Consider the following 25,818-nt stretch of genomic DNA (forward strand, 5'->3'; position numbering starts at 1 on the left):
TTTCTATAAATATGCCATTTCTTTATTGGAATATTTGTTTTTTTAATCTTTTCTTTTACATTTCAGCTCAGTTAAAGTGTTGCCTGTATCCTCCTTTGTCCACCCGATTGTAGAAACGCCCACGAGGTGCCGGGCAGACCAGCGGGAGCGGTGGAGGCTAAGTGATGGAATTCATAGTCGAATCGTTTGCTTGGTGAGGCGAGTGGATGGGGTTACCTTAGCATTCAAAAATAACCCCGAAAATAATAACCGGAGGATGGAAAAAGACAGAGTAAAACACTGCTAATACTGAAACATCTAAAAGCCCAGCTGGGAGAATGTCAGAGAGGAACCTGGAGCCCCACACTTCTGGGTCCTGAGCAGCCCTCCCCCCCCCCCCCCCACACACACACACGCTCGCGTCATGACCATAGAGGTGGGGGGCAGGCTCTGGACACAGCAGGGCAGAGGGCAGCCGTGAAATGAAAAGAGGAAAAAAAAAAAAACTGAAAAAACCTACAAACTGAAGAGTCAGAAGAACAGGCACATTGGAATAGTGTGTAATTGTTTGTCTAACTGTCACTGTTAAAACAGTGGAAATAGTTCGGTTTCTCACAGAAAACACTTTTTGTCCCTCTTCTGTCTCTTTCTTGCTTTTTCATTACAATCCCCACCCAGAGCAAGGGAAGGGGGGGGGGGGGGGGGGGGGGTGGAGGGGGGGCATCAGCTTCCACACTGCAATCCCCCCCCCTGTGATGGTACGATGAGATGCGTTTGTGTGAGTGGGTAAAGTGTGTGTTTCTCAAACCTTTTGCCTCCTTCATTAGAGGCATCATCTCAGGAGTGCGCAAGATAGGCAGGGTCTATGCCTGTGTTGGTATGTATGCCTGTGTGTGTGTGTGTGTGTGTGTGTGTGTGTGTGTGTGTGTGTGTGTGTGTGTGTGTGTGTGTGTGTGTGTGTGTGTGTGTGTGTGTGTGTGTACATGGACAGTCATTTCTCCTGTGCTCAGATGATTTCAAAGGTCTTCTTAAGCTCCATGATGAGCTGCCAGTCGGACTTTGTCATCTCGTCACGGAACCAGTTTTTGAGCGCGTCGATGGATGCACGTGTGATCTGACCAAAAACAGACGACAGTTGAGCAGTCAGAAAACTCATCAACCAACTCAAATGACTATCACGCACGGCCAAAAGGAGTCCCACAATATGCAGACAGAAGCTTGCTGCACACGTTCTCCTACCTTGCTAACGATGAAGTCGGTCGCCTCAAAGTGTCGGCCGAACATCTTGGGCGACTCGCCCGGAATAGGCTCGATCTTTACACAGATCTCCTGGCCCTTCTTGGCACTCTCCACCCCTTTGTGGTTTACTTCGATGCTGGTAACGATGCCGATATCTACAAACTGCAAACAAGAGAGACATAAGCGCCAGCTAGGTCTGCTGAAAACCACGATGTTGCAGCAGGAAACCTCACTCACTAACACCAGACTTTCTAATGAAGAGACACAGCACTCTTGTAACGCCAATATGGCAGTTGTCTTCACATATCCCAGCCCTTCCGCGGCAAAACGTTGATACATTGAGCCTATCATGTGGTGTGTTGTGAATACATTGAGCCAATCATGTGGTGTGTTGTGAATACATTTAGCCAATCATGTGGTGTGTTGTGAATACATTGAGCCAATCATGTGGTGTGTTGTGAATACATTGAGCCAATCATGTGGTGTGTTGTAAATACATTGAGCCAATCATGTGGTGTGATCTCGCCGCTGTAGCAAGGTTGGTGTCGAAGCCTTGCGCACGTGCATTTCTGCCGAAATAGATGCCTGATAAGTGCCCAAAAAGCGTTGCAATTTGGCCGCCGAGTGGAGGGACTTGCCTAAAAGGACTTTGCTAACACTAACATGGATCTGAAGAACACAGAGAATCCAAACCTGTTCCAAAAACCTTTTGACAAGTTTCAGAGTTGTTTTTTTGGAGAAAAAAAAGACTTGAGCAAAGGCCTTTACCAATGTGCAATGATGACTACATGACTGATCACATGGTGTTTCATGGTGCAATGATGACTACATGACTAAATCACATGGTGTTTCATGGATGCATCAGAGGCATAGACATGATATTCTTCAAACTGGCCACATTCGTGCATGTGGTGGCACAAATACACACTAATATACAGACACACACCACTCACACACACACACACACACACTCTTACCCCTTTACTGGGCACGCAGAGCGGCGATCCCTGTTTAATGACCCCGGCCTCTACGATCACACCCATGACGATAGGGTCTCGGGAGTTGAAGATGAACTGGGGTAGGATTCTCAGTTTGCATGGGAAAACAGCAATGTGCCTGCAGAGGAAGAGAGGAAGGTCAAACACGTTCACACACACGTTAACGAGGAGGAGAGAAGGGACTAACACACACACACACACACACACACGTACAGAGGAGGAGAGAAGGGTCAAACACACACGTACAGAGGAGAAGAGAAGGGTCAAACACACACACACACACACACACACACACACACAGGAGTATGGAAATGGACCTTCACTAATCTCTATATACAGTGCTTGGTCTACATCTGAAATCAATTTAACCGATAGAGTTGCGCACTTGAACTCGTCTTGTTTCTGCTTCTTGTAGTCCTCCCGGTACTTGGTGAAGGCGTCGAACAGGTGGTAGATGATCTCGGCGCTAAAGATGCGCACGCCCAGACTGTCGGCCATCTCCTGCGAGTCTCTCTCCACCTTAATATCAAAGGCCAGGATCACAGCGTACCTGCAGACACACAGACACACACCAACCCAGGCTCAGCGAGTAGACCACAACACACTCCCGTAGATATGTTACACTGAAAAGGTGCCGTCTGCTCATCTAATCCAATTTTTCCCATTTACAGAGCCAGGACGTTTTTTTAACCACAAACTGTGGAAGGATAACTATAGGAATGTGAATAGAAGAACTACCCATGAGCCTCTTAGGGGACTATAGGAACTATAGGAATGTGAAGAGAAGAACTACCCATGAGCCTCTTAGGGAACTATAGGAACTATAGGAACTATAGGAATGTAAAGAGAAGAACTACAGGAACTATAGGAATGTGAAGAGAAGAACTACCCATGAGCCTCTTAGGAAACTATAGGAATGTGAAGAGAAGAACTACCCATGAGCCTCTTAGGAAACTATAGGAACTATAGAAATGTGAAGAGAAGAACTACCCATGAGCCTCTTAGGAAACTATAGGAACTATAGGAATGTGAAGAGAAGACCTGCCCATGAGCCTCTTAGGAAACTATAGGAACTATAGAAACTATAGAAATGTGAAGAGAAGAACTGCCCATGAGCCTCTTAGGAAACTATAGGAACTACAGAAATGTGAAGAGAAGAACTGCCCATGAACCCCTTAGACCTACTACACTACTCTCCTTATATGGAAAGAGCCAAAGGCAGACGGAACTCACTGTGGGTCGTGCTCCAGCATGGTGGAGGCTTTCATCACATCCTTCTTGTGCACCGGGCCGATGTTGATGCCCGAATACTGCAATCAGACACAGGAGAGAGGCATTAGACCAGAGACAGGAGAGAGGCATTAGACCAGAGCAACACACTGGTGCACTGATGGCTACTCACATGTCCTCTGGACACATGGGTTTTAGGTAAGCTACAGTGTGTGGCTACTAGGCTACAGTGTGTGGCTACTAGGCTACAGTGTGTGTGTACTAAGCTACAGTGTGTGTGTACTAAGCTACAGTGTGTGGCTACTAAGCTACAGTGTGTGGCTACTAAGCTACAGTGTGTGGGTACTAGGGTACAGTGTGTGGGTACTAGGGTACAGTGTGTGGGTACTAGGCTACAGTGTGCGTGGCTACTAGGCTACAGTGTGCATGGCTACTAGGCTACAGTGTGTGGCTACAGTGTGTGGCTACTAGGCTACAGTGTGTGTGTACTAGGCTACAGTGTGTGTGTACTAGGCTACAGTGTGTGTGTACTAAGCTACAGTGTGTGTGTACTAAGCTACAGTGTGTGTGTACTAAGCTACAGTGTGTGTGTACTAAGCTACAGTGTGTGTGGCTACTAGGCTACAGTGTGTGGCTACTAAGCTACAGTGTGTGGCTACTAGGCTACAGTGTGTGTGGCTACTCACAGGCACTTTGGAGGTGCGGAGGAACTCCAGCAGAGCCTCAAGGGAGCCAAGTGTGGAGGCCTGGACGTACACACCCTTCTCCTCCAGCTTGATGGAGTTCAGCGTCTGCTTCAGCTCCCGAATCAGATCATCCTGCACCAGAGAAACACACACACACACACACACACACAGACTGAGAACACACACATACATACATACACACACTGGACAGAATATACCCTGACCCTGCCGAAGTGGCCTTGAGCAAGACACTGAACCCTAAACTGCTCCCGATGTGCAGGTTGGCGCCTTGCATGGCAGCCTCCACCATCGGTGTGTGAGTGTGTGTGTGTGTGTGTGTATATGTGTGGCATTACTCTGTAAAGCGCTTTGAGTGCTGAAAAGAGTAGAAAAGCGCTACATAAATGCAGTCCATGTCCCATTAGCATCAAGGCCCACTAACTAGGTGCAGCACACACACACAGAGCAGTGCGGGGGAGAGAGGAGGAGCCATCCCATCTTACCCTCAGGACGGGGACCTCGTCGTCCTTGTGTGCCACCAGCAGGGGCAGACCTGCCAGCGTCTTCTCCAGGTCCTTCCCCAGGATCTTCACACCCTGCGCCGCACACACCTCCTTATGCTTCTCATACTGGCTCTGGAGACAGAGGAGGAGTGGACATCAGACAAGAGGAGGAAGAGGAGGAGTGGACATCAGACAAGAGGAGGAGTGGTTATCAGACAAGAGGAGGAAGAGGAGTGGACATCAGACAAGAGGAGGAGTGGACATCAGACAAGAGGAGGAAGAGGAGGAGTGGATATCAGACAAGAGGAGGAGGAGATAAACAGGGCAGAGATGATGGGGGGGGGGGGTGAAGATGAGGGGGGGTGACTGTGGGGTGAAGATGGGGAAGGGTGCGGGGGGGTGAAGATGAGGGGGGTGCGGGCACACACACGAACCTTGACTCTGAGCTCCTTGAGTGGTGGGGGCAGCAGCAGACCTCTGATCTGGGTGATGATTGGTCCCTCCACCCCGGGCACGATAATGGTCTCACCCTCACGCAGTCGCCCGTTGATCAGGATCACGTCGATGGTGGTGCCCATGCCAGGCAGGGCTTTCACCTACGGACGGGACATTGGCATCAACACAAGCAGACAGCTACGTGCAGGTTCATATGTCTATTTAGAGCAGATACTTTTTACACAAACAAGTCAAATATTCTTTCTATGGTTAAAATGGAGACTGAGAGAAAGTGGAATAGAACATTATGTCCAATATTGCAATATGTGGTTTAATGTTATGCATTATGTCCAATATTCCAATATGTGGTTTAATGTTCTGCATTTCTTATTAGTGGGTCACTTTGACACTAAAAGTATGATTCTATGTAATGACTGTATGATATCTGTACTGTCCCTGTGTATATCTGTGTGTAACTGTATTTAGAGATAAGCGGGAATATTATGACTTTGCAGTGTTTCACTGCTCTGCATGACTGCGTCAGTAGCTATCTGCTCCTATCTGCGGATTGCCAGGTTGCCACTAATCAGAGTCTGATTCAGTGTAGTCCACGTGAGATGGGATGACCAACGCCATCTCCCGTCAGCCTGAAAGGACATTTAAACCCTAACTATTTCCTTGTCTAGTTAGAGCAGCTGATGGATCTTTAAGTGAAGTCATGCTGTCTCTCCCTTGATGCACATCATTGTATTGTGTTTCTGATTTTTCATACTATTGGTCTGACTGGCTGGGTCTCTTAGTTCATTCTTTATTCAGGAGACAGAGATCAGTCCATATCACAATACAAAACATAGTAAAAAGACTGACTGTAGTCATTTTATTGTATGTGTTTTTTTTGTCAGAGTTCCACCATACACAGAAAGAGTATTCAAATATTAGCATATAAACTAAAAGGCCAATGGTTCCACAATCTAGAAGTGAACCTAACCATACTCATTAAGGCCAATGGTTCCACAATCTAGAAGTGAACCTAACCATACTCATTAAGGCCAATGGTTCCACAGTCTAGAAGTGAACCTAACTACCATACTCATTGCAGGGTTCACTAGTGTTGCAATTATGCTGTTGAAGGACTCAGTTAGTCTACACATACACCTGAACATGAGATTCCTGAGTACATCAGGGCAGGTGGATACACCAACACTAACAAACATTCAGCTTGCACTGCTCCATCATGGCACTTTAAAGGTGCTCTAAGCCAGTGTTTTTCAACCTTTTTTGTGCCACGGCACACTTTTGACACTTAAAATGTCCCACGACACACTAACATCCTGTGTGAAAAAAAAAAAAAACATACCATAGCCTAAAACTCTGTGAATACTGGATATGGGGCCCCCGTTGTACAATGCCTGCATACCACAAATAGGGCAATCATACAATCAGTGAGAGCATGTGGTTATAAATTCTTTGATGCAACAGTTGTTTTTCTGGACCAGTGAGTGACATTTGGGTCATTTTCTGCGGCACACCTGTTGATCTCTCACGGCACACTAGTGTGCCCCGGCACAGTGGTTGAAAAACACTGCTCTAAGCGATGCTGGGTAACGTCACTTCTGTTGACTTTCAAACAAAACAGAGAGCTAGCTCGTGACTTCCTCCCCCTCCCTCCCGTGCTGCTCCCGTGCAATGGAAACTCTCCTAAACATGCATCTCGTCTGTGATTTGCTGGAACGGTTTATGTTTTTATGGGCTAGGTTTTCCCAGGTTGTTTTTGTTGCGTTTTTGGAGCCTGGGCTGTCCACAGAGAGCACGTTTTTTACAGTGTATTCAGAACACGGACAGCTAGCGGTTGGTTAGGTGATGTTTGCAGTAAGTGACAAAATGTTTTAGCCTAAAAAACGCGTGGCATTGCTTAGACCACCTTTAAGCAGCAGCCTCATGCCATTTTTATATGGCACATTGAGTTTCTGCATACTGCTTTTTTTTATAGCGCCGCCACAACTGGGCAGTATATTGGAATGCAGAAAGCTTTAAAAAGTGTGTCTTACCAGCCAATGAACACATACTAAATTTGCGGTTCAGCATATTAGCTTGTGCATACATCATGCAGTCAGACAGGTCATCAGTTATATAGTGCCCTAAATATCTGACCTCATCTAACACTTTAAGCACAGTACCAGACAGAAAGAAATCAGGGAATGACAGTTTATTGACCTCCTTGCTTCTAGCAATCATAATAGCTGCTCTTCTTAGAATTGTACTTAATGTCAAAGTCTGAGCCATAGTGGGAGCAGACCCTTAGTAACTGTTGAAGGTCAGCACTATATGGACAAAGAATCACCAGATCATCTGCATACATCAGGTGGTATTCATCTGTGGTATCAAAATTACCATCAGGACACCAAACAAATGTTTCATGCTATCAATTCCTTGTGGATGTTTAAAGTTGAGATTTTCTGTGGATACTTTAATAATGAAAAATGTTCTCCAATACTATGTAACAGCACCAAACAGATGACATTCAACATTCATTACTGGTCCAGAAAATGCGAGAGTAGGATCAAACGGTAGATCAATGTGTGAATACAAGAGCAAAACCATCAACACTACTAATCTATCATTCCAGAGATGCGATTAGCTGACGCAGCAGGTGGCTCAACACCAGCCCTCACCTCCATGCGCCCGTAAATAATCAGCCCCATAGGTGGATAAAAAGGATACAGGGCCATAAACATCACCGTCAACTTCAGCTAATTACGTTGATGTTATTAGTAGGGTTGGGTATCGTTTGGGTTTTATCTGATACCGGTGCTAAATCGATACTTTTAAAACGGTGCCGGTGCCGAAGCGGTGCCTGAACCGGTACTTTATATTTAAATTAAAATGGTCTAAAGCATGAATTGCTTTTTTTTATTGATAAGACAAATTTGAACAGGAAATTGAACTGTTATATTAAATTTACTATCAATATCTCATTGCTCCTATGCATAATAGCCTACATTTAAATGTTAAAACAGCTTGCCATGGATGCACACACAATGGTAAGCTCTGCTTTCAAGTTTACCCAGTGTAGGCGGTTTGCCATAAGGTATGTTAAAACCGCTTGCCATAGAACTGCCAGGTCATGGACAATGGCATTTGCAAGAAAGCTAATCTAACAGGGACTCTTTCTGAATTACTTTCCCGTTAATTCAGTGTGTTCCCAAATGCTTCAAGAAATTTCATGTCTTCCCCCATAACACACAATAGTTTTGAACATGTTAGGCTACATGTCAGTGAAGTGTTTAGATTCCCAGCGCTAGTAGGCATTTTAACAGCAACTATGGCTATGCGCTATACCAGTCAGCTGAGTTTAATTAGCCATAACGTACGGAGATGGTTCCGTAGCCTCTTTGACAGCTCAGTGACATCAGGTATGTAACCTACATATTTATGTTTTTGCCAGCTAACTTTTAACATGATCTTCATATTCATTGTAATGCTATATGGGCCTCATGCACATGAAAGATTAATATCATGCCATTATGTTGTTTAACACACCGTGAAATAAAGTTTTCACCTTACAACTTTGCTGATAACATTTCAAATAAATGCCAGCTAGCGCATTAGCAAGGATATTGTGTAACGTATACTGTTGATGTTGTTTCATAGCCTTTTCCTTGTGTGTAGTTAGGCCTACTGCTAGATTTTGACAGGAGCTCGTGATATCACTTTAAAGCTACTTGGGCTCCCGCAAGCTGTGAAACACTGTCCACTCGCCTATGTGGTGCACCCCTCTGGTTTATACATCCAGTGTTTATGTTAGCCAACTGTATCTGGATGTGTTGCTATCAAAGCAAGACGTTAGAGATGGCGCATGACATGCAGTGATGCCTCGTACAAAAAAACAAAAACAAAAAAACGCGATTTAAGCACCGAAATGAGGCACCGAAATCCACGTTGTTATTCAATGCAGTTACTATCATTTGGGTCGGCACCGGTGCCATATTAGAACCGTGTTTCGGTGCCCAACCCTAGTTAGTCAGTCTATAAATTGATTGTTTTGAACATAGAATTCCACACCCATCACGGTTCCGGTTTACACCGGGATGACAATTCCGATCATCCCAGTGTAAAGGCATCGTCCACCGACACTCACCTCCATGACTTGTGCCCGCAGCTCGTCACAGTGTGCCAAGCGGCGTGCCAGCATGGTCTGGGTCAGCTCCACCAGCAGGCCGATCAGGTTGCCCATGCCGTCGCCGGAGTGGGCAGAAGTAGGTACCAGGGAAACAAAGGTGCGGACGTCCTTATTCTCGTAGAAAAGGGAGGCGTTGAGACCCTATTAATAAAAATCACAAAAAGGACAAAAGCACCAAATGGTCATTAGTACGGTCATTAGTACGGTCCAAAAACGGTCATTATTACAAGTGTCGGACACGCTTCACAACATCTGGAAGCATCGACTGGACCTAATAAAACAGCTTTTCCCATCAAATGCCTGTCATTAAATCCAAAGGCATGTGCCGTGAACTTCAACTCACACACACACACACACACACACACACACACACACACACACACTCACTGTGTGTCATTGTACACTGCTGTGGAACTGTCTGTGTGTGTGTGTGTGTGTGTGTGTGAGAGAGAGTGTGTTGAGAGTAAAAAGTGGTCTAAGGAGCCGCTGACCTGCTGGGCGAACTCCACGATCACAGCCTTCGCCCTCTCGTCAAACTCGTCCTTGGTGTTCTTCTTCTGCTTCTTCAGCGTGGTCTGCACGTCTGTCTCAGGACTCTTCTTCCAGTCATACAGACGGTCGATCTAAACATGCATCCACAAACACACAAACAAACAAACACACACACACACACACACACACACATAAACAACAGTGTCAGAGACGCCAAACTATTTTTCTTCATATTATAGGAATTGAGATCATATATTCTCAATACATCAGGATAAGAAATGCAGATTATTTCACATTATTACAAGTTCTCTTCCACCATGACAATGTGCCTCTACTGTGCACAATTTTGTTTTTAAAAATGTATTTTTATTTTTTCCTGATAGAACAGTGAAGACAGACCCAGTGTCAGTCCAGTGTCACAGGATGCTTTACCAGCAGCTTTACAGCGTCACAGGATGCAGGCAGCCCTTACAGCAGTGGGCAACCCAAATCCTCCTAGCACTGCTAACAAATGGACATGCTTAATCTAGCACCTACCACAACCTTCTTCTCCCTCCCGGCTATCCCTCTCCTTTTTCCCTTGACTTAAAGGAGAACTCTGGCCATTTTTCACATAGATCTCTGTTTCTTGAGAGCACCGTTTCTTGTGCTACCTAGCTCGAGTTGCTGCAGCCAACAGCTAAAGCGGCCAGGCAGCTACAGTGCTACACTTAGGGGGGCATCTTTAACCATCACATCTATCACTGGAGCTTTCCTTAACTTCACTGGTCAATGCCAGTTGTACGTAGTATAGCTGCACTAACGTTCTCATAGCACTGGACATTGACTGTTCCCTTCTTTTGTATGCTGCTTTGGACAAAAGCATCAGCTAAATGGCGAACTGTAACGTAATGCAATGGATAACACATGCAGGTGATGACCTCACCTTGTTGAGGGCGACTATGAAGGGACACTTCTTCTCCTTGAGCAGGTTGATGGACTCGAGCGTCTGGGGCTCCAAGCCGTGCATGATGTCCACCACCAGGATGGCGATGTCACACAGAGAACTGCCCCTGTTCCTCAGGTTACTGCACGCAGGAACACAACACACAGGGAACGGTCAGCATGGGCACCCCACACACACACACACACACACACTTATTCATTTAGCAGACGCTTTTATCCAAAGGTTTACGTACCTGAAGGACTCGTGACCAGGCGTGTCAATGATAAGCATTCCAGGAATCTTGACGTTGTCCTTGTCAAACTAGATTGCAGACGGGCGCACACACACAGTTAGCAGATCATTGGTTTATTCTTATTATGATGTATTCTAATAATAATAATAATAATAATAATACTTTTCATGTGTCTATCACAGTGCCACACAAAAGAAAGTAGGTTCATAGCCTGCGTACAAAAATAAAAACACCAAAAGCCCAAGATTCCATAACCTAGTTCAGAGAGAACAACCAACCCGACAAAGATAGCGCCGATGTGTAGGGAACATCTTAACAGTCTTCTGTAATAAACACTGCGTTCACTAAATAGGTTGTTGGTGTTTCGTTTTATGTGTAGAGACCCTAAGCAAGCTACTGACGAGGTTTGGTGCTGTTTTGAACAATATTACTGGTTAAAAAAAATTATATTTGGGAAGCGTTTAGCTTACTGCCCATAGCTAATCCACTGTTTGCGATTTGGGGCTATAGCATATACCAGGCCAAGCTCTGTAGTGGTTGATCAACAAAAATGGCTTATTTGATGTGTTTTAATGCAGAAAAACACCCTTGTGTCAATTTTCGCTGGAATTACACTTTAAGGCCATTTCAGACTACTATTAGCAATGACTACTATTAGCAATGACTACTGGAGATACAGCCTGACTGTGTTAGTAAGTGTACAAAACACTAAAGCAACAATAACGCTTGCGCTTTACAGTAAAGGGGGCTTTAAAAAAATGTGCTTTACAGTAAAGGGGGAACCTGACTAATCACCACCAATATCTAGCACCCAGCTGGGTGATGCACAGCAGCCATTATGCACCACAATGTTCACCACACCCCAGCTTGAGGTGGAGAGTGAGGGAATGAATGAATGAGCCAATTACACTGGGGGATGATTAGGGGACCAGATTGAATGTGCCAGGCTGGGAATTTAGCCAAAACACCGGGGCACCCCCTACTCTTTGTGATAAGTGCCATGGAATTTCCCCTGGGGATCAATAAAGTATCTATCTATCTATCTATCTATGGGATCTTTAATGGGTCACAGTGAGTCAGGACCTCAGTTAAATGGGTCACCCAAAGGAACGACACTACAAACAGATTCTTGTAACTACTTTAAAAACGTTGAAAGGCTTCTTACATTCTTGACCATCTTGGTCTGTTCCATAATGGTGTCCAGTGGAACGTTGGTGGCACCGATCTGCTGGGTGATTCCTCCCGCCTCACCATCCTGCACATGGGTGTGTCTCAGCTACACACACACACAGATAAGACATCAGCGCAGGAGTACAAAAACACATGCACAAACAAACACGCACTCAAACCCGCATGGGCACACACACACACAAACACACACGCACGCACACAAACAACAAACTCATGGTCTGGGGTTAATTAATACTGACAGGACAAGCAAATAATTGGCATGTTCACCTTATCCAGGATCTTGGTCTTTCCTGTGTCGACATGGCCCAGGACACAGATAACCGGTGCTCGCAATTTGTCCAGGTTAATATTCTTCAGGTTGTCTTGTCGTCGTTTCTAATGGTGCAAAGAGAATAAAGTGACTCAGACAAGACTGCATTAAAACAGACACCATCAAGAGAAACAATGTGAATGTGTACTCAGTACACAGTGCGTTAGTAGCCCTAAGAGCCAATCAAATTATACCCCTTCCTCCCCCCTAAAGCAATGTGTTGATTGGCTCTCACTTAGACTTACTCTACAACAACAAACTGCTTCCTCATTTAGAGAACCAGAACTGAACATGCACCAGAATTCCTTAAGCACACATAGAACAGCAGAACTAGTACTAATATGACACACACAGAACAGCAGAACTAGTACTAATATGAGCAACTAAAACGCTAAAACCATTACATAGCGTGATACTTTTGTGTCAAAACCGTTAAATAGTGTGATACGTTTGTGATAAAACTGTTACAAAGTGAGATACGTTTGTGATAAAAACCGTTAAATAGCGTGATACGTTTGTGATAAAACCGTTACATAGCGTGATACATTTGTGACAAAACCGTTAAATAGCGTGATACGTTTGTGATAAAAACCGTTAAATAGTGTGATAGGTTTGTGAATATATAATTGAACGTGTGTGCGTGTTTGCACGCGCATGTCTACCTCGATGCGTCTCTTGGCCTTGTCGTAGAGTCGCTCCTCTTTGGTGCGCCCATCATCAGAGTCACTCTCGCTACTCGAATCCGAGCTTGGCTCTTTCTCCGCTTTCTTGGCACTCTGCGTCGCCTGCGTCGCCGGTTTTTCCTCCTCAGCCCCATCACTCTCCTCTTCATCCTCCTGATCCTCCTCTTCATCTTCATCGTCATCCTCCTCATCCTCCTCCTCCTCGCTGCCGTTCTCAGCCTGTGGTGCTGCCGTCTTCCGCGGCTGAGTCTCCTTCACCTCTATGTGAACTTTCTTCAGTTCTGCAGACAGACAGGAAAGTAAGGAGAGAGAGACAGACAGACAGACAGACAGACAGACAGACAAACAAACATGGAGTATTTAGAAGCTGCGCTGTGTAGTTCGGATCTGTTCGGATTAAACAATAGAGATTCTGAATGGCGGCAGGCGGTTCAGTTGAAACGACAGGTACAGAAGGCCTACATCTTCATCAGCATCTGACCACGTCCCATCTGATTGCTCGTCTTCTTTATGTTGCTGTCAATGTCAATCTCTGTTGTCCGTTCTCCAAAGAAATCCGTAGCCAAAGATCATCTACACTTTAAAAACTTTAAGGCTGATTTTCTCAAAACTTGTTTTTTTGCTGAGACGATAGCTTTCACATTTTGGGTTGGCTAAATGGAATTGAACAAATGACCCCTTGTTTTAAACCCTAAGGTCTGTGGACTATGAATATCCAATAAACACTGGACTCATTTCGTGGTGGCACGCCCCATTTGTCAAAATAATTCTTTCATTCTGACAAGCCTGGGAAAATCTTTCACCTTTGTCTTCATCACTGGCGATGGCCTCCCAGTCATCCACATCTGCAGCCTCTGGCTTCGGTTCCTTTGCTGGGGAGAAGCAACAGCACAACATCAATACAAATCTGTATTCATTACAAACAGCAACACAGCTTTAATTCACAGCTGTATTCATTACAAATCGATGGTTATGCATGTAACCACGGTTCTATGAGTTTCGGATGGTCAGTAGAAACGAAATGGAACAGAAACACAACTTTAATTGACAGCTATGTATATTAAAAACAGCAATACAACTTCAGTACAAATCTGTATTCATTAAAAACAGCAATACAACTTTAATTCATAGCTGTGTTCATGCTAAATGTTAAGTGCTAAAGCAATCTTTAAAGTAAAGAAATGACTATGAAATAGCATGAAAGATCAAACATCAGCTAGGTTACGGACGCTAGGCTGGATGAAATTACCTGCTTCCAGTTTGGGTGTGTCCACCTCCATCTTCTCGACTGTGATAGGCTCTGCCGTTACTGGTGTAGGTGAAGTCACCTCGGAGGTTTCTGCGGTAACAATATTCAAACAATGAAGGGGAAGGTCATCTGGCTAATAGCTTTACAAAAAACTGGCCTACGATTGAGGGTGTGTGTGTGTGTGTGAGAGTGTGTGTGTGTGTGTGTGTGTGTGTGTAAGTATAAGTGTGTGTGTATAAGAGTGTGTCTGTGTGTAAGAGTTGTGTGTATAAGAGTGTTTGTATGTTATCACCTTCAGGAGTCTGAGAAACGGGCTTCTTTTTTCTCTTGTCCCCATAGATGGGCTTCTTCTTTGGCAATGAGTCTTTGGATGGCACCTCAATACCTAAAGATACACAGTCAACAGTCAAAGCTCCCCTCCCATATAGCGTGGACGTTAACGCTGTCAATTTGTATGCATTCAATACGTTCCAGTTCATAAGTTCAAACTCCATAAATCAGCAATATCCTTAACCCTGACTGGTAATATCCTTAACCCTGACTCATTCGGCAGACTCAACACAACACAGAAGAGGACCTCAGGCCATAAACATGAGAATGCTAGACTGACAGGACCGGACAGGACCGCAGGCCATAAACATGAGAATGCTAGACTGACAGGACAGGACTAGGGTTGCAAAGGGGCGGAACATTTCCGGTAAATTTCCGGAAACTTACCGGAAACTTACCATGGGAAGTTAAGCTGGGGAATTTTGGAGATATTCAAAATTGGAAACTTTCATGGAATTAAAGGAAATTATGGGAATTAATGGGAATTTACGGGAATTAACTGGGAATTTTGGGTAATTCATACAAACTGTTTCATATACAAACATTAACATTTTGTTTCGTAATAAGCAATATGATTTGTATGTTCGTATTTTCGCTTAGCTTAGCATACAAAGCTAGCTAGCATGCTAGCGGGAATCCCATTCTCTGCCTATGGTTTACTAGCGTGCTAAACTGGCAACACTGAACTGCCCAAGATACACCACACCACTCAACAAAAAAAATTTCCCACGCACATGAACGCACTAAAGGTTTCCTTTATGTCTAGCCTATGCTGATTGCTGTGTGCATGTAATTGACTTATGTGCAGGGTAGAAATTCGACTGAAATTGCATTAAATCAGATTGTTTTAACTAATATTATGCTGCAAGATGGGGTTTTGTCCACTACATTTAAGTTCCCTGTTATAGACTAGCTTGCCATATTAGAAATTCCCAGTTTATTCCCATTAATTCCCGTTTATTCCTGTTAATTCCCATATATTCCCTTTAGTTCCAATGGAAAGTTTCCAACTTTGAAAATTCCCGGAATTTTGCAACCCTAGACAGGACCTCAGGCCACAAACGTATGAGAATGCTAGATTGGCAGGACTGTGACATCACCCTTTCACTAACAATCTTTTTCAAACCAGAAAGCTGTCCAACTTGGGGGGACATATGTGGGACAAGGAAGTATTTCCCGCGCGTCCCTTAAGTGGCCCTGAGACTCGTCCTGAGACTTATGCTGCGCCTGCAACATGGCCTCGGCTCTCGCGCGTCCCTTAAGTGGCCCTAAGACTCACCCTGCGCTTGCAGCATCTTCAGTGTGGCCTCGGCTCGCGCGCGCGCCTCTTTCTGGGCTTTGGTCAGAAGCTTGCCCTCCTTCTTCAGCCTCTCCTTCCTCTCTTTGTCCTTCTGCTTCTTCTTCTCCTTGCGTTCCTGCTCCAGCCTCTCCTGTGATGATAGATAGATAGATAGATAGAGAGATAGAGAGAGAGAGAGAGAGAGAGACACTGTGTCAAAAACAGCTACAACACTACAACTGCACAAATGTATGTGTGTGATTGTAAGCATAGTGGTGTACAGATATAGTGGGAAAAGTAAATAATATGATTAAATGTAATCGTTTTATTCTGCATAATGATGGTTCTGCACCAATCTCCCTACCCATTCATCTCAGTGGAATACTTCACGAACCGTTCGTTCAAACCATATATCATAATAAACAGCAGACCTTACCGAACACAAAGGTGCAAAGCAGTCCTCTGTACAGTTATCCATTCCAGAGTAATCCGGTTTTGAATTTGCAGCAAATTTCAACATGCATGTCTTCAAATTTGGGCTTTAAGTTTCACAATGTGTTTAAATTGTTCTACATGATTTCACAACAGGCCAAATAGAAAATACATGTTAAATATAGCCTAGATATCTGTAAATATTAAAATCAGATGATTTATAGTTCTATGTAATGTCATGTTTCATGTTTTTGTAATGTGTCATACAGTAATGCAGGTCTACTGATGTGAATAGGCTAAATACAACTCTGATCATTTTTATAGCCTACTACTGTATAGTTAACTTTGGCTTTGGGGCCCTGACGTGCGGCCTTTGTGCCCTCCACCAAATATGCCCAACTGAAGGCCAAGTGGCCTTGCCCCAAAAATTGTGAAATTCCAAGCCTGGTGTCTACAGTATATATGTGTGTGTGTGTGTGTGTGTGTGTGTGTGTGTGTGTGTGTGTCTATATGTGTGAGTGTGCTTGTATGTGCGTGCGTGTGTATATATGTGTCTAGGCCTATATGTGCTATATGTGTGAGTGTGCGTGCATGTGTGCGTGTGTTTGTGTGTGTGTGTGTCTATATGTGTGAGTGTGCGTGCATGTGTGAGTGTGCGTGCATGTGTGCGTGCGTTTGTGTGTTTCCTGCTTACCTGCTCCTGTCTCTGGGCCTCTAGCTCCTCCATCCTCTTGATGCGCTCCTCTTCCTCGCGCTTGATGCGCTCCTCCTCCTCCTTCATGCGGGCCAGCGCCTCCTGCATGGCCTTCACCGTGGCCTTGCTGGGACCCTTCTTCTTCTCCTCTTTCTCCTTCTCTCCCTTCTTCTTCTTCTTGTCCTTCTTCTTTTTGTCTCCCTCGGCCTCCTCTGGGACAGGACACACACAAACACACACACAGTTACTCAAGAAGCCCGGCCGATACGATTAAGCATCATGTGTACCTATGGACCAGAGAAACTCAGGGTAAATACAGAAATTCTTAAGTTGAATTTAATACCTTTTAATACCTTTTTTAATACCTTCACAATATTGTTTAATACCAACACGACTTCGAGCTGCAACTAGCGGCAACCTTTCGAAATTCAGTGTTGGGGGTGACTAATTATAAAGTAACAGATTACTGTCATTTTTGTTACTTAACTTTCTGAGTAAGAAAGTGTAGCAATGCTTACAATTCAAATCAAGTATCTTACTGTATCTTACTTACAGTATCTTACTGTTACAGTTACTGGATACTTTGTTCCTTTTTTGCTTCAATAAAAACACTGGCCTATACACAATTATTTGTTATTTAATCCTAACCCAAGATAAAAAGTGATTTCATTGTTATGTGTAGGAAGAGCACACACCACTTCTCCAGCACTACACTCTTTCTTTCACTATTATATCATTCTCTCTCAATCAAGACAAAATGACAAATGAAAATCAGAAAAGGTTTACTGGACTTTCTTCTAAAAAGGCCTACGACCTTACGCAGTACACACACACACACACACCCTTGCTGTCTCATATAATTTGCCAGTCAAGGTATCACATTCAAAAATAGGCGGTCACATTTTACAAAAATACTAATTATTAATTGGGTGCTGCTGGAGAAAGAGGGCCCCATGTGATAAAATACTTTTGGGCCTGCATGCTCCCTGTGATGAAAATTTTGAAAAATAACCCCTTAAATGGTGACTTCTGGGGAATTTTGTGGAAACTAATTGACAAATTGACTTAAAATATATTATATTATAATATATTGATAGCATATTACTATACAGCCTATACAAACCTACACAGGTTCTTATATTCAACTAATTTTAAGCAAGTCTATTAGAACTTTGATCTCATCACATACTACATCAAGGGAGTAACCCTATAGCTTCTGAGCAAGCTTTGAATAATGTAAAGGTAACACCTGTTAAACTAACCTTAACATGACATTTACTGAGGGTAGAAAATGTTAAATCTTATAGCCTAAACCTTATCTTATAGCCTAAACAAAGCAACACTGTCAGGCCTATATTTAACCTCTATTCTGTAGTCAAGGCAGGGGTAGCTCATTGCAAATAACCCCTTATAACATGTGCATATGTTTACATGTTATATTCTTGTTTTTTCCCCTTTCATTTAATTATATATTTGTTTGAATGAAAAGGCCTTCTGCCTTTATGGGGACTTTTAATTTGAAAATGGGTTATTGTGATACTGTATGTAGGCTAGGCCTAGTTTAGGCTATGTCTGCTGCTCTTACAGCCTGTGTCATTGAAAACGCGATGGCGCAAATGATTACTTTTTTGGATGACAATGACAGCTGGTAGCGTAGACTTACTAATAGCTTCAATGACGCATATTTATGTGGAGACAGTAGCCCTACGTGGCCGATGAGCCAGGCAGTCGACTCTTCCACCTCTGATTACGTCCGCCCATTCTTGTTTGCTGGCTAGTAGACTCCAGAGCGGTAGAAAAACGGCTCTGGTAGACTCCATATGTGACCTGACGGCATTCACTCCCATCCAGGGGCATTTTTTGTCTTTTTACAGATGTGGTAATAAGCCTCTTGGCTGTTGCCAACTAGCCTAAGCCAGTCTTTGAAACTCGAGTCCTCTAACCAAATGTCCGAAAAAATTAAATTTCCCATGACATCGTCAATGGTAGCGAACTTTTGGCAACAAGTTTAGGCAGTAAGCCAGCCGTATATCCAGTTTGAGCATAGAGTTTGAGGGGGCGCTAAAAGTTTTTACCGCAAACGCACATATCGCTCAGGTCCTACTCGCACATATAAATAATATAATATAAATAAATTCACGCGAATTTTAGGAGATAGGCCTGCACTTAACACAAATGGAAAACATCATAGTTAGTGGTTCGAAAATTTAATACCTCATCAGATGACGTTTATTATTTTTTAATACTTTTAAATGGCCTTAAATTTGGCTAATTTCATTTACTACCTTTTAATACTTTTTACAACCCCGCGGACACCCTGAAACTAGACAGAGCTGACAGCTAGTTAAGTGCTGAAGACTGGCAGACTGGGTTTTCTTGCTCTGAGGGGTGTGTGTGTGTCCATGTAAGAAAGTGCTTCGGTGCACATAGTCATTTTATCAGCCCTTTCCTCTCACTACTTACCTCACATTTAGCAAACAGTCTATCTGCATTTATGCTTGAGTTTGTATGACTATCATAAGTACTCCATCCTCTACATAACCTCTTAATACGCTCTGGGGATGGGTTGCGTAGTGGTGAAAGGGCTGGGCTGGGCTAGCATGCAGTAACTTGTGGGTTCATTTTCCAACAGCCACCATTGTGCCCTTGAACAAGCCACTTAAAGCAACACCAAAGAGTTTTTTGTACCTTAAAATAACGTGTCCAAAATCGTTTCAGTGGTTCATCAACTTGTAACAGGGTGAACGGCACTTCCGCATTCGCTTTGCGGCCCTCTATCGGCTATAACCGCACTATGTAAGTTTGCCAGATCGTACTTTCATAAATCGTGCAACATATTCTACCTTGTCTGTGGACATCGTTATTTGCAAAGCCGGTGCTGGATAAACAAATAACGTGCGTGCGACAGAGGGAAAGTTCTTTGGTGTTGCTTTAACCCTGAGTTGCTCTGGGGAGACTGGCTCTTGTAATAATTGACATAAGTCGCTTGGATGTGTATGTGAATGACTATCATACGTACTGCCCTCTCTACGTAACCTCTGACTACCAGGGTTGTGCACAATTCAAATGGCAATTCTGCTTCCTGTTTGCTACCTCAATTGAAATGCAAGGGAAATTCAAGAATTGAATTGGAATTTAAGAGCCAGTTTCAATTCAATTCTGGATTTTTGCACAAGCCTGCTGACTACACACTGTACGAGTCTGACCGCTCACCCTCTCCCATGGCGTCCGCCGCGTCCTGCTCCTCAGACACGGCCTTCTCCAGCAACTTGGCTTCGGACGGCGTCTCGCCCTTCTTGACCTCTCCAGCGTCTGGGTCAGCCTTCTTGGCGGCGGCGGCCTCGTCCTGTTTGGCCTTCATCTTGGCCCGCTCCTCCTCCTTCTTCTTGCGGTCGCGCTCCTTCTTCTCCGCCTTCTTCTGCGCGGCCGTCTTCACCTTGAAGGTGCCGTCGTCCTCGTCGTCCTCGTCGCTGTCCGCAGCCTTCTTCCCCTTCTGTTTCTTCTGGGCCTTCTTCCTCACCTGGGCTCCTTCGTCCGAGTCTTCGCCGTCCTCTCCCTTGCTGCCGCCGCCTCCTCCGCTTCCTCCTCTTCCTCCTCCTACTCCTCCTCCTCCATCTTTTTGGGACTCTCCGTTGTCCTCGTCCTCCTCTGAGTCTGAGGCTGCTTTGCGGCCGCCTTTCTTGCCGCCTTTGGCTCTCTGCCGCGTCCGCGAGCCCTCGTCGTCCGAGTCGTCGTCAGCAGCAGAAGCAGCAGCAGCAGGAGCCGTTGTCGCCACCGCCTTCTGACCCCGGGCCCCGCCGTCCGCCCCCACGCCAGCCGCACCCGGAGCTTCCTCATCACCCTCCTCATCCTCGAGGCTGGCCCGCTTGCCCTTGCCTCCACGGGTCTTCTTCTTCTCTTTAGGGACCACAGGCTCGTCTTCCTCGAAGCTGTCAGATTTCTGCAAGAGCAATATTACAGTGTTATAACATAATATAATAGGATACCCACCAATACTTAATTTTAGTCATTCATTTTCTTTAATAAATGCTAAATACCATCTGTTCTACTACAGTTACTTCAGTATCAGTAATCAGAAAAGCAAAACTGTTTGATAAAATGAAAACAATATTCCTCAACACCTAATTAATTTTATTAACTGAACACACAGTCAATTTTGATCAAACATGCAAACCACATTTCAGTCCTAAAACTCTGGCCATTGGCCAGGTTTTAAAGCCTATCTGTGAAATGCACTAGAAAAGCTCTTTCTATTTCTCACCTTTACTGCGTCTTTGTTGGCTTTTCCTCCCTGCGTTTCCAAACACAGCTCCTCGAGCTCTTTCTGAATGTCATCCTCACTGCAGGGAAACGCAAACACAGTGTGAACATCACCGACAAAAAGGTAGCAGGGTTTTTTACGTTAACTTTATTGGCTCAGAGCACTGGTGGGTGCTACTTACAGAAGTTAATAGTTTTGTAGCTCAAAATCTCTAGCATCAGTATTTAGTTAACAGATAATTTGTAGGCTACACTCTAGAAAATAAATAAATAAGGTGTCACCAGTGCCAAGCTGATAAATCCATAGAACAGAAGTTTTTTTGTAGCTTGCGCTACATGCAGGTAAGGAGGGAGGGTAGGAGTTAAGGGAGGGGAGGGGAGGGGAGGAGTTAAGGGAGGGTGGGGTGGAGAAGGGAGGAGTTAGGGGAGGGGAGGGGGGAGGGGTTAGGGGGTGGGTTAAGGGATGTGGTGGGAGGGGAGGGGTTAATGGAGGGGAGGGGTTAAGGGAGGGGAGGGGAGGAGTTAAGGGAGGGGAGGGGAGGGAGGGGAGGAGTTAAGGGAGGGGAGGGGAGGGGAGGGGAGGGAGGGGAGGGGAGGGGAGGGGTTAAGGGAGGGGAGGGGAGGTAGACTTACTCAAACTCTTCTTTCTGTTTGCCCTTCTTCTTTTTGCCTTTTCCTTTGCCCTGGTCTTTAGCTGCTCCCGCTCCCTCAATCTCAGCAGTCAGGGCATCAATGTCAATGTCATCTTTGGCACTGAAACACAAAAACACCACAGCAAACTTATATCAAAAGCTAAGTGCATCTCATCTGACATCAGACATGTGCTGCAAAACAATCAAAGTTAATAATAATCAATCAAAGTTAATAATAATCAATCAAAGATAATAACGACTATGATAACGAATAATCCAATTTGCGATGCTAATAAAACACTGGCTTGTGGCTGATGAGGCGAGCACAACAAACTGCTCTCATGCTGTACCACAAACTTGTGCAACCACTTGGCAGAGAGCACTGGCTCAAGCCACAGCCTCAGATATGCGTGAAACACACACCTGGCACACAATCACATGTGGCCGTACACCTGCAATCTGAACACTTGGCCATAACCTCTCACAATGCACCACACATCACCACTGGCCAACTTACACAGAGCTGCCTGGACTGCAGCCCTCACACATATAAACAAACACCCACACAAACAAAGTGAAGACACAGGTCATCCCCGGAGACGTGAGGCCTCGTTCTTACCAAGGGCAGGTCATCAGCTCTGGAGAAAATGAAGGGGTAAGGAGCCTGCTGGCTTATATAGAGTGGTGTGTGCAGCTCCTTGCAGACCTGTTGCATCAGCAGGAAAGCACCTCTCACACAAGGCCGCCTCCCATCACACTGGCTGATGTAAATCCCAAGCTCCAGCACCCCAGGCTGCCACATACGCAATAACCCCTGGCTAAGGGAACCGCTTTACAGGTCTAAAGGCCTGATGAGATCATACCCAATACAGGTCTAAACGCCTGATGAGAGTATGAACTAGGAGCCCAAAAGGAGAAGTCATATCCATAGACCTCTGAAGTTCGCCTACAAAAAAGATCCAAAACGGCCATCTTTGCCCATATAAGGAGATCCGGTTGTTAATTGAAGCTAACTACCTATGGCAAATTGCATTGCAAGTTAGCTCTGGGGTAGCAAAAATCTAAGTGTGCCGCCTTCACTTACCGGAGATCACAGTATCTACTCCAAGGCAGAGGACAAAAGCGTGTTCAGGAAAACGTCTGCATTTCAGACTTTTTCATCCCCACGAGAGTTTAACAGGTGCGATTATTCAAAATCCCCATGTTATTTTCCCATAGGAAAAATCGCCAGATACCGGATGTCAAAGATGGCAGCTTTTTTGTAGGCGAACTTCAGAGGTCTATTAGTCTTTGTGTTTACTTTGTTGCACACATACAGACACATTTAGCCCACTTCCATTACTCAGTCAAGTTCAATATCAGAGTTGGGATAGCTGTTAATCAATCTGCAGCATAACTTCTATTCACAGGTAATAAAAGTACCTTGAATGCACCTTGAATATGGACCTTTACATGTTTACATAACGGTTACAAACATTGTTCGCCAGGAAGAGTGCACGTACACAAAGATTTTTAAGACATGAAAAAGGATGCCCAAGTCCAAATGTTAGCAAATTAAAAACAGGCTACTGCATCTAGAAACAGAGTGTGCAGTTGCTTCCTTTTTTACAATCATTGTTCCACATCATCCATTACTTGGTGTAACAATGCATATAAAAACTATCTCTGAACAGAAGCCAATGTCATCAGTTCCCTGTTCCTTCAGGCACCCTGACCGTGCCGTGAGCAGGACCCCAACTGCACAGCCTGCTGTGTGAACCAGCAGCAGCATCTTGGCCTTCCTGCTGACTCCTGGAGCTCTGCCAACATGTGGGTGAGAGCAGCAAGCCATTAGCACCCGTTAGGCTGAGCACTGGCAGCCAAGGAAAAGAGAACAGGCACTATCCAGCTCAGGGCAGTGCAGTGGCCTAACACGCTCTAGTAACTAATCAACTTAACCAAGTCCAGAAAAGGCTCTGAGTACCCAGTTGTCTTAGCCTTTTATCTGTTTACTCTGGGCATTGGACTCAGACTAAATATAGCCCTGATAGGTTATGTTATTGACATGGGAAATGGGGAACAACTAAATCGGACATAGGACACAGCACACCTTGTCAAGCTATAGTGTTGGGTTTAGCCACTTCCCAAAGTACAACTAACTATGAATAACAAAAAGTGCAGTGTGCAGCTATATTTTTTATTCATTTTTCTTTTTTTCTTATTCAAACAAAGTTCAACAACAACAACACTGAGTCTTGACACAGTACAGATCCATAATATTATATCCGAAGCCATCAAGCGTTGGGGAGACACAGGGGAGGATCTGGACTTGGCTATGGGCCAAGGCACTGCTGATTCACAAGGAAATTGGCAATCAGTCCACAAACACACATCCGTCAACATGATGCTGGGCCACACATTCAACTGTTGAAGGGAGATACATTAGAATACTTACTACATTCCTGACAATAAAATGCTCACTCTGGTGGTACCATACCAAATGAAGCTATGTCGAGTAGCATCACAAATTAAGCCAGTACGGATTCATATAACTGTATTGGCTATTTGCAAACAATTAGATGGTAAGGTGAACAGAGGTGACAATTCCAGAGGCCTGAGTCAACACAAATTAGCTACATTCAATAAATCATTGACAAGACCAACATTCACTCTAGGATTCAGCATTTTTCTACGAGAGCCATACATTTTATTCAGTGCAAGAACGGTGACTAGTGTGTCCTTTTCAGTAGAAAGCTATTCTTAAAAAATGTGTTCTTGTATCCTGCATTCAAAATATCCTTGGATCATGTTGCCTTTTTTTAAAGGATAGTCTAACCGTTACCTAAAATCAGAGTCAGCCCCTACCGTTAACCGATGACGTTGAGCCCATCTAAACAGACAAAGGTGCAAAAATGCCATCCTAGTGTTCGCAAAAACCAAACAATGCCAGTCAACGTTGGCAGAACAATGAAAAAAGATGATGTTGCACAAGAGCAGGATGAGTCGAGGTTTCCCTGCCCTACGCCAGTAAAGTGTCATTCCGACTAAGAAGATATGACTGGTGTCAGGGTTACGCTATCGCCGTACCTTAATGTTACCCACCTTCCATCGTTTTGTGGAATGGTTTAACATAGCCTGAAAGCTATTTCCTAGTGGGATGAAGACAGATCGCTAAGTTATCTGACAACCTGACTGTAGTGACACCATAATGCTAACATCTAGCTAACTGACGTGCTCATCCATAAGGGCACTTCAGCAAGCTAGCTACAACAAGTTAACATTACGCTGCAATCATCGCTAGCTACGGTTAAACATTTAGCTCACAGTCTCCTTGTAGGTTTTGTAACGCGTTGTTATTTACAAATCGTGTAACACAATCATTCTTTTAATTATGGACAGGCTGGCATTTCACTAGCAGTGGCCAAAAGTCAATAAAGGTACCTGGGTTGCAGTAAGAATAAGGCCTAGCGGTAGCTTATCGAAGCGGCTACCGACCACCACATGAACTCATGGTTAGCTATGCTAGTTAATTAGCCGCATAGCTAGCCAGTGATACATATAGCGAATGCCAATATCAACTTCATATAGATGGATAACATTAGCATCAATTATGTGTTTGTATCAGCGAGGATATGGTTGATAAACATAAAACACATATTGTACCTGTCCTCGCCTTTATTTTTCTGTTTCTTCCCCATTCTCTCTGTGCTTCAATATGCCTCCTCGTTGCAAACCGATAGCTTGGCTCCCAGCAGCACATATGGTTGGTCGCAGAAAAATTGCGCAGGCGCTCTTTAAACAGGACATTTTCGCACGTAAATTTTGCGCGCTTGTTTGTGAATGACCCATTCCCGATTCA

At 44.5% G+C, this 25,818-nt stretch overlaps 1 protein-coding gene across 1 annotated transcript; it reads right to left on the reverse strand.

The window, feature by feature from the left end:
- Positions 1–25,709, reverse strand: eif5b (eukaryotic translation initiation factor 5B). The gene is made up of 24 exons (XM_076302987.1): positions 25,623–25,709; positions 21,982–22,101; positions 21,350–21,428; positions 20,302–21,028; positions 17,089–17,300; positions 15,963–16,113; positions 14,646–14,738; positions 14,354–14,443; positions 13,908–13,976; positions 13,084–13,385; positions 12,379–12,486; positions 12,086–12,196; positions 10,921–10,988; positions 10,668–10,809; positions 9,742–9,873; positions 9,209–9,391; positions 5,070–5,231; positions 4,636–4,767; positions 4,133–4,264; positions 3,450–3,526; positions 2,602–2,766; positions 2,196–2,334; positions 1,219–1,380; positions 1–1,093 (listed from the first exon to the last, which is right to left on the reverse strand). The coding sequence occupies exons 1-24, from the start codon at positions 25,655–25,657 to the stop codon at positions 986–988; spliced, it is 3,699 nt and encodes a 1,232-aa protein (XP_076159102.1). The 5' UTR covers positions 25,658–25,709; the 3' UTR covers positions 1–985.
- Between the last annotated feature and the right edge of the window lie 109 nt (positions 25,710–25,818).

The sequence above is a fragment of the Alosa pseudoharengus genome, unplaced genomic scaffold (assembly GCF_046254945.1).
Source record: "Alosa pseudoharengus isolate Yale_2024_CS ecotype anadromous, Long Island Sound unplaced genomic scaffold, YU_APseudo_1.1 YU_APseudo_1.1_scf_24, whole genome shotgun sequence".
Lineage (NCBI taxonomy): Eukaryota > Metazoa > Chordata > Actinopteri > Clupeiformes > Clupeidae > Alosa > Alosa pseudoharengus.

Bases quoted from the DNA above. Each gene is read 5' to 3' on its own strand.
- eif5b (XM_076302987.1), bottom strand. From the start codon at position 25,657: ATGGGGAAGAAACAGAAAAATAAAGGCGAGGACAG. The intron at 13,386-13,907 runs GTGAAAGATTTT...GTCTGTCTGCAG, and splicing joins CGCCAGTGATGAAGACAAAG to AACTGAAGAAAGTTCACATA. The intron at 10,989-12,085 runs GTAAGAAGCCTT...TCTGCAATCTAG, and splicing joins AGACCAAGATGGTCAAGAAT to TTTGACAAGGACAACGTCAA.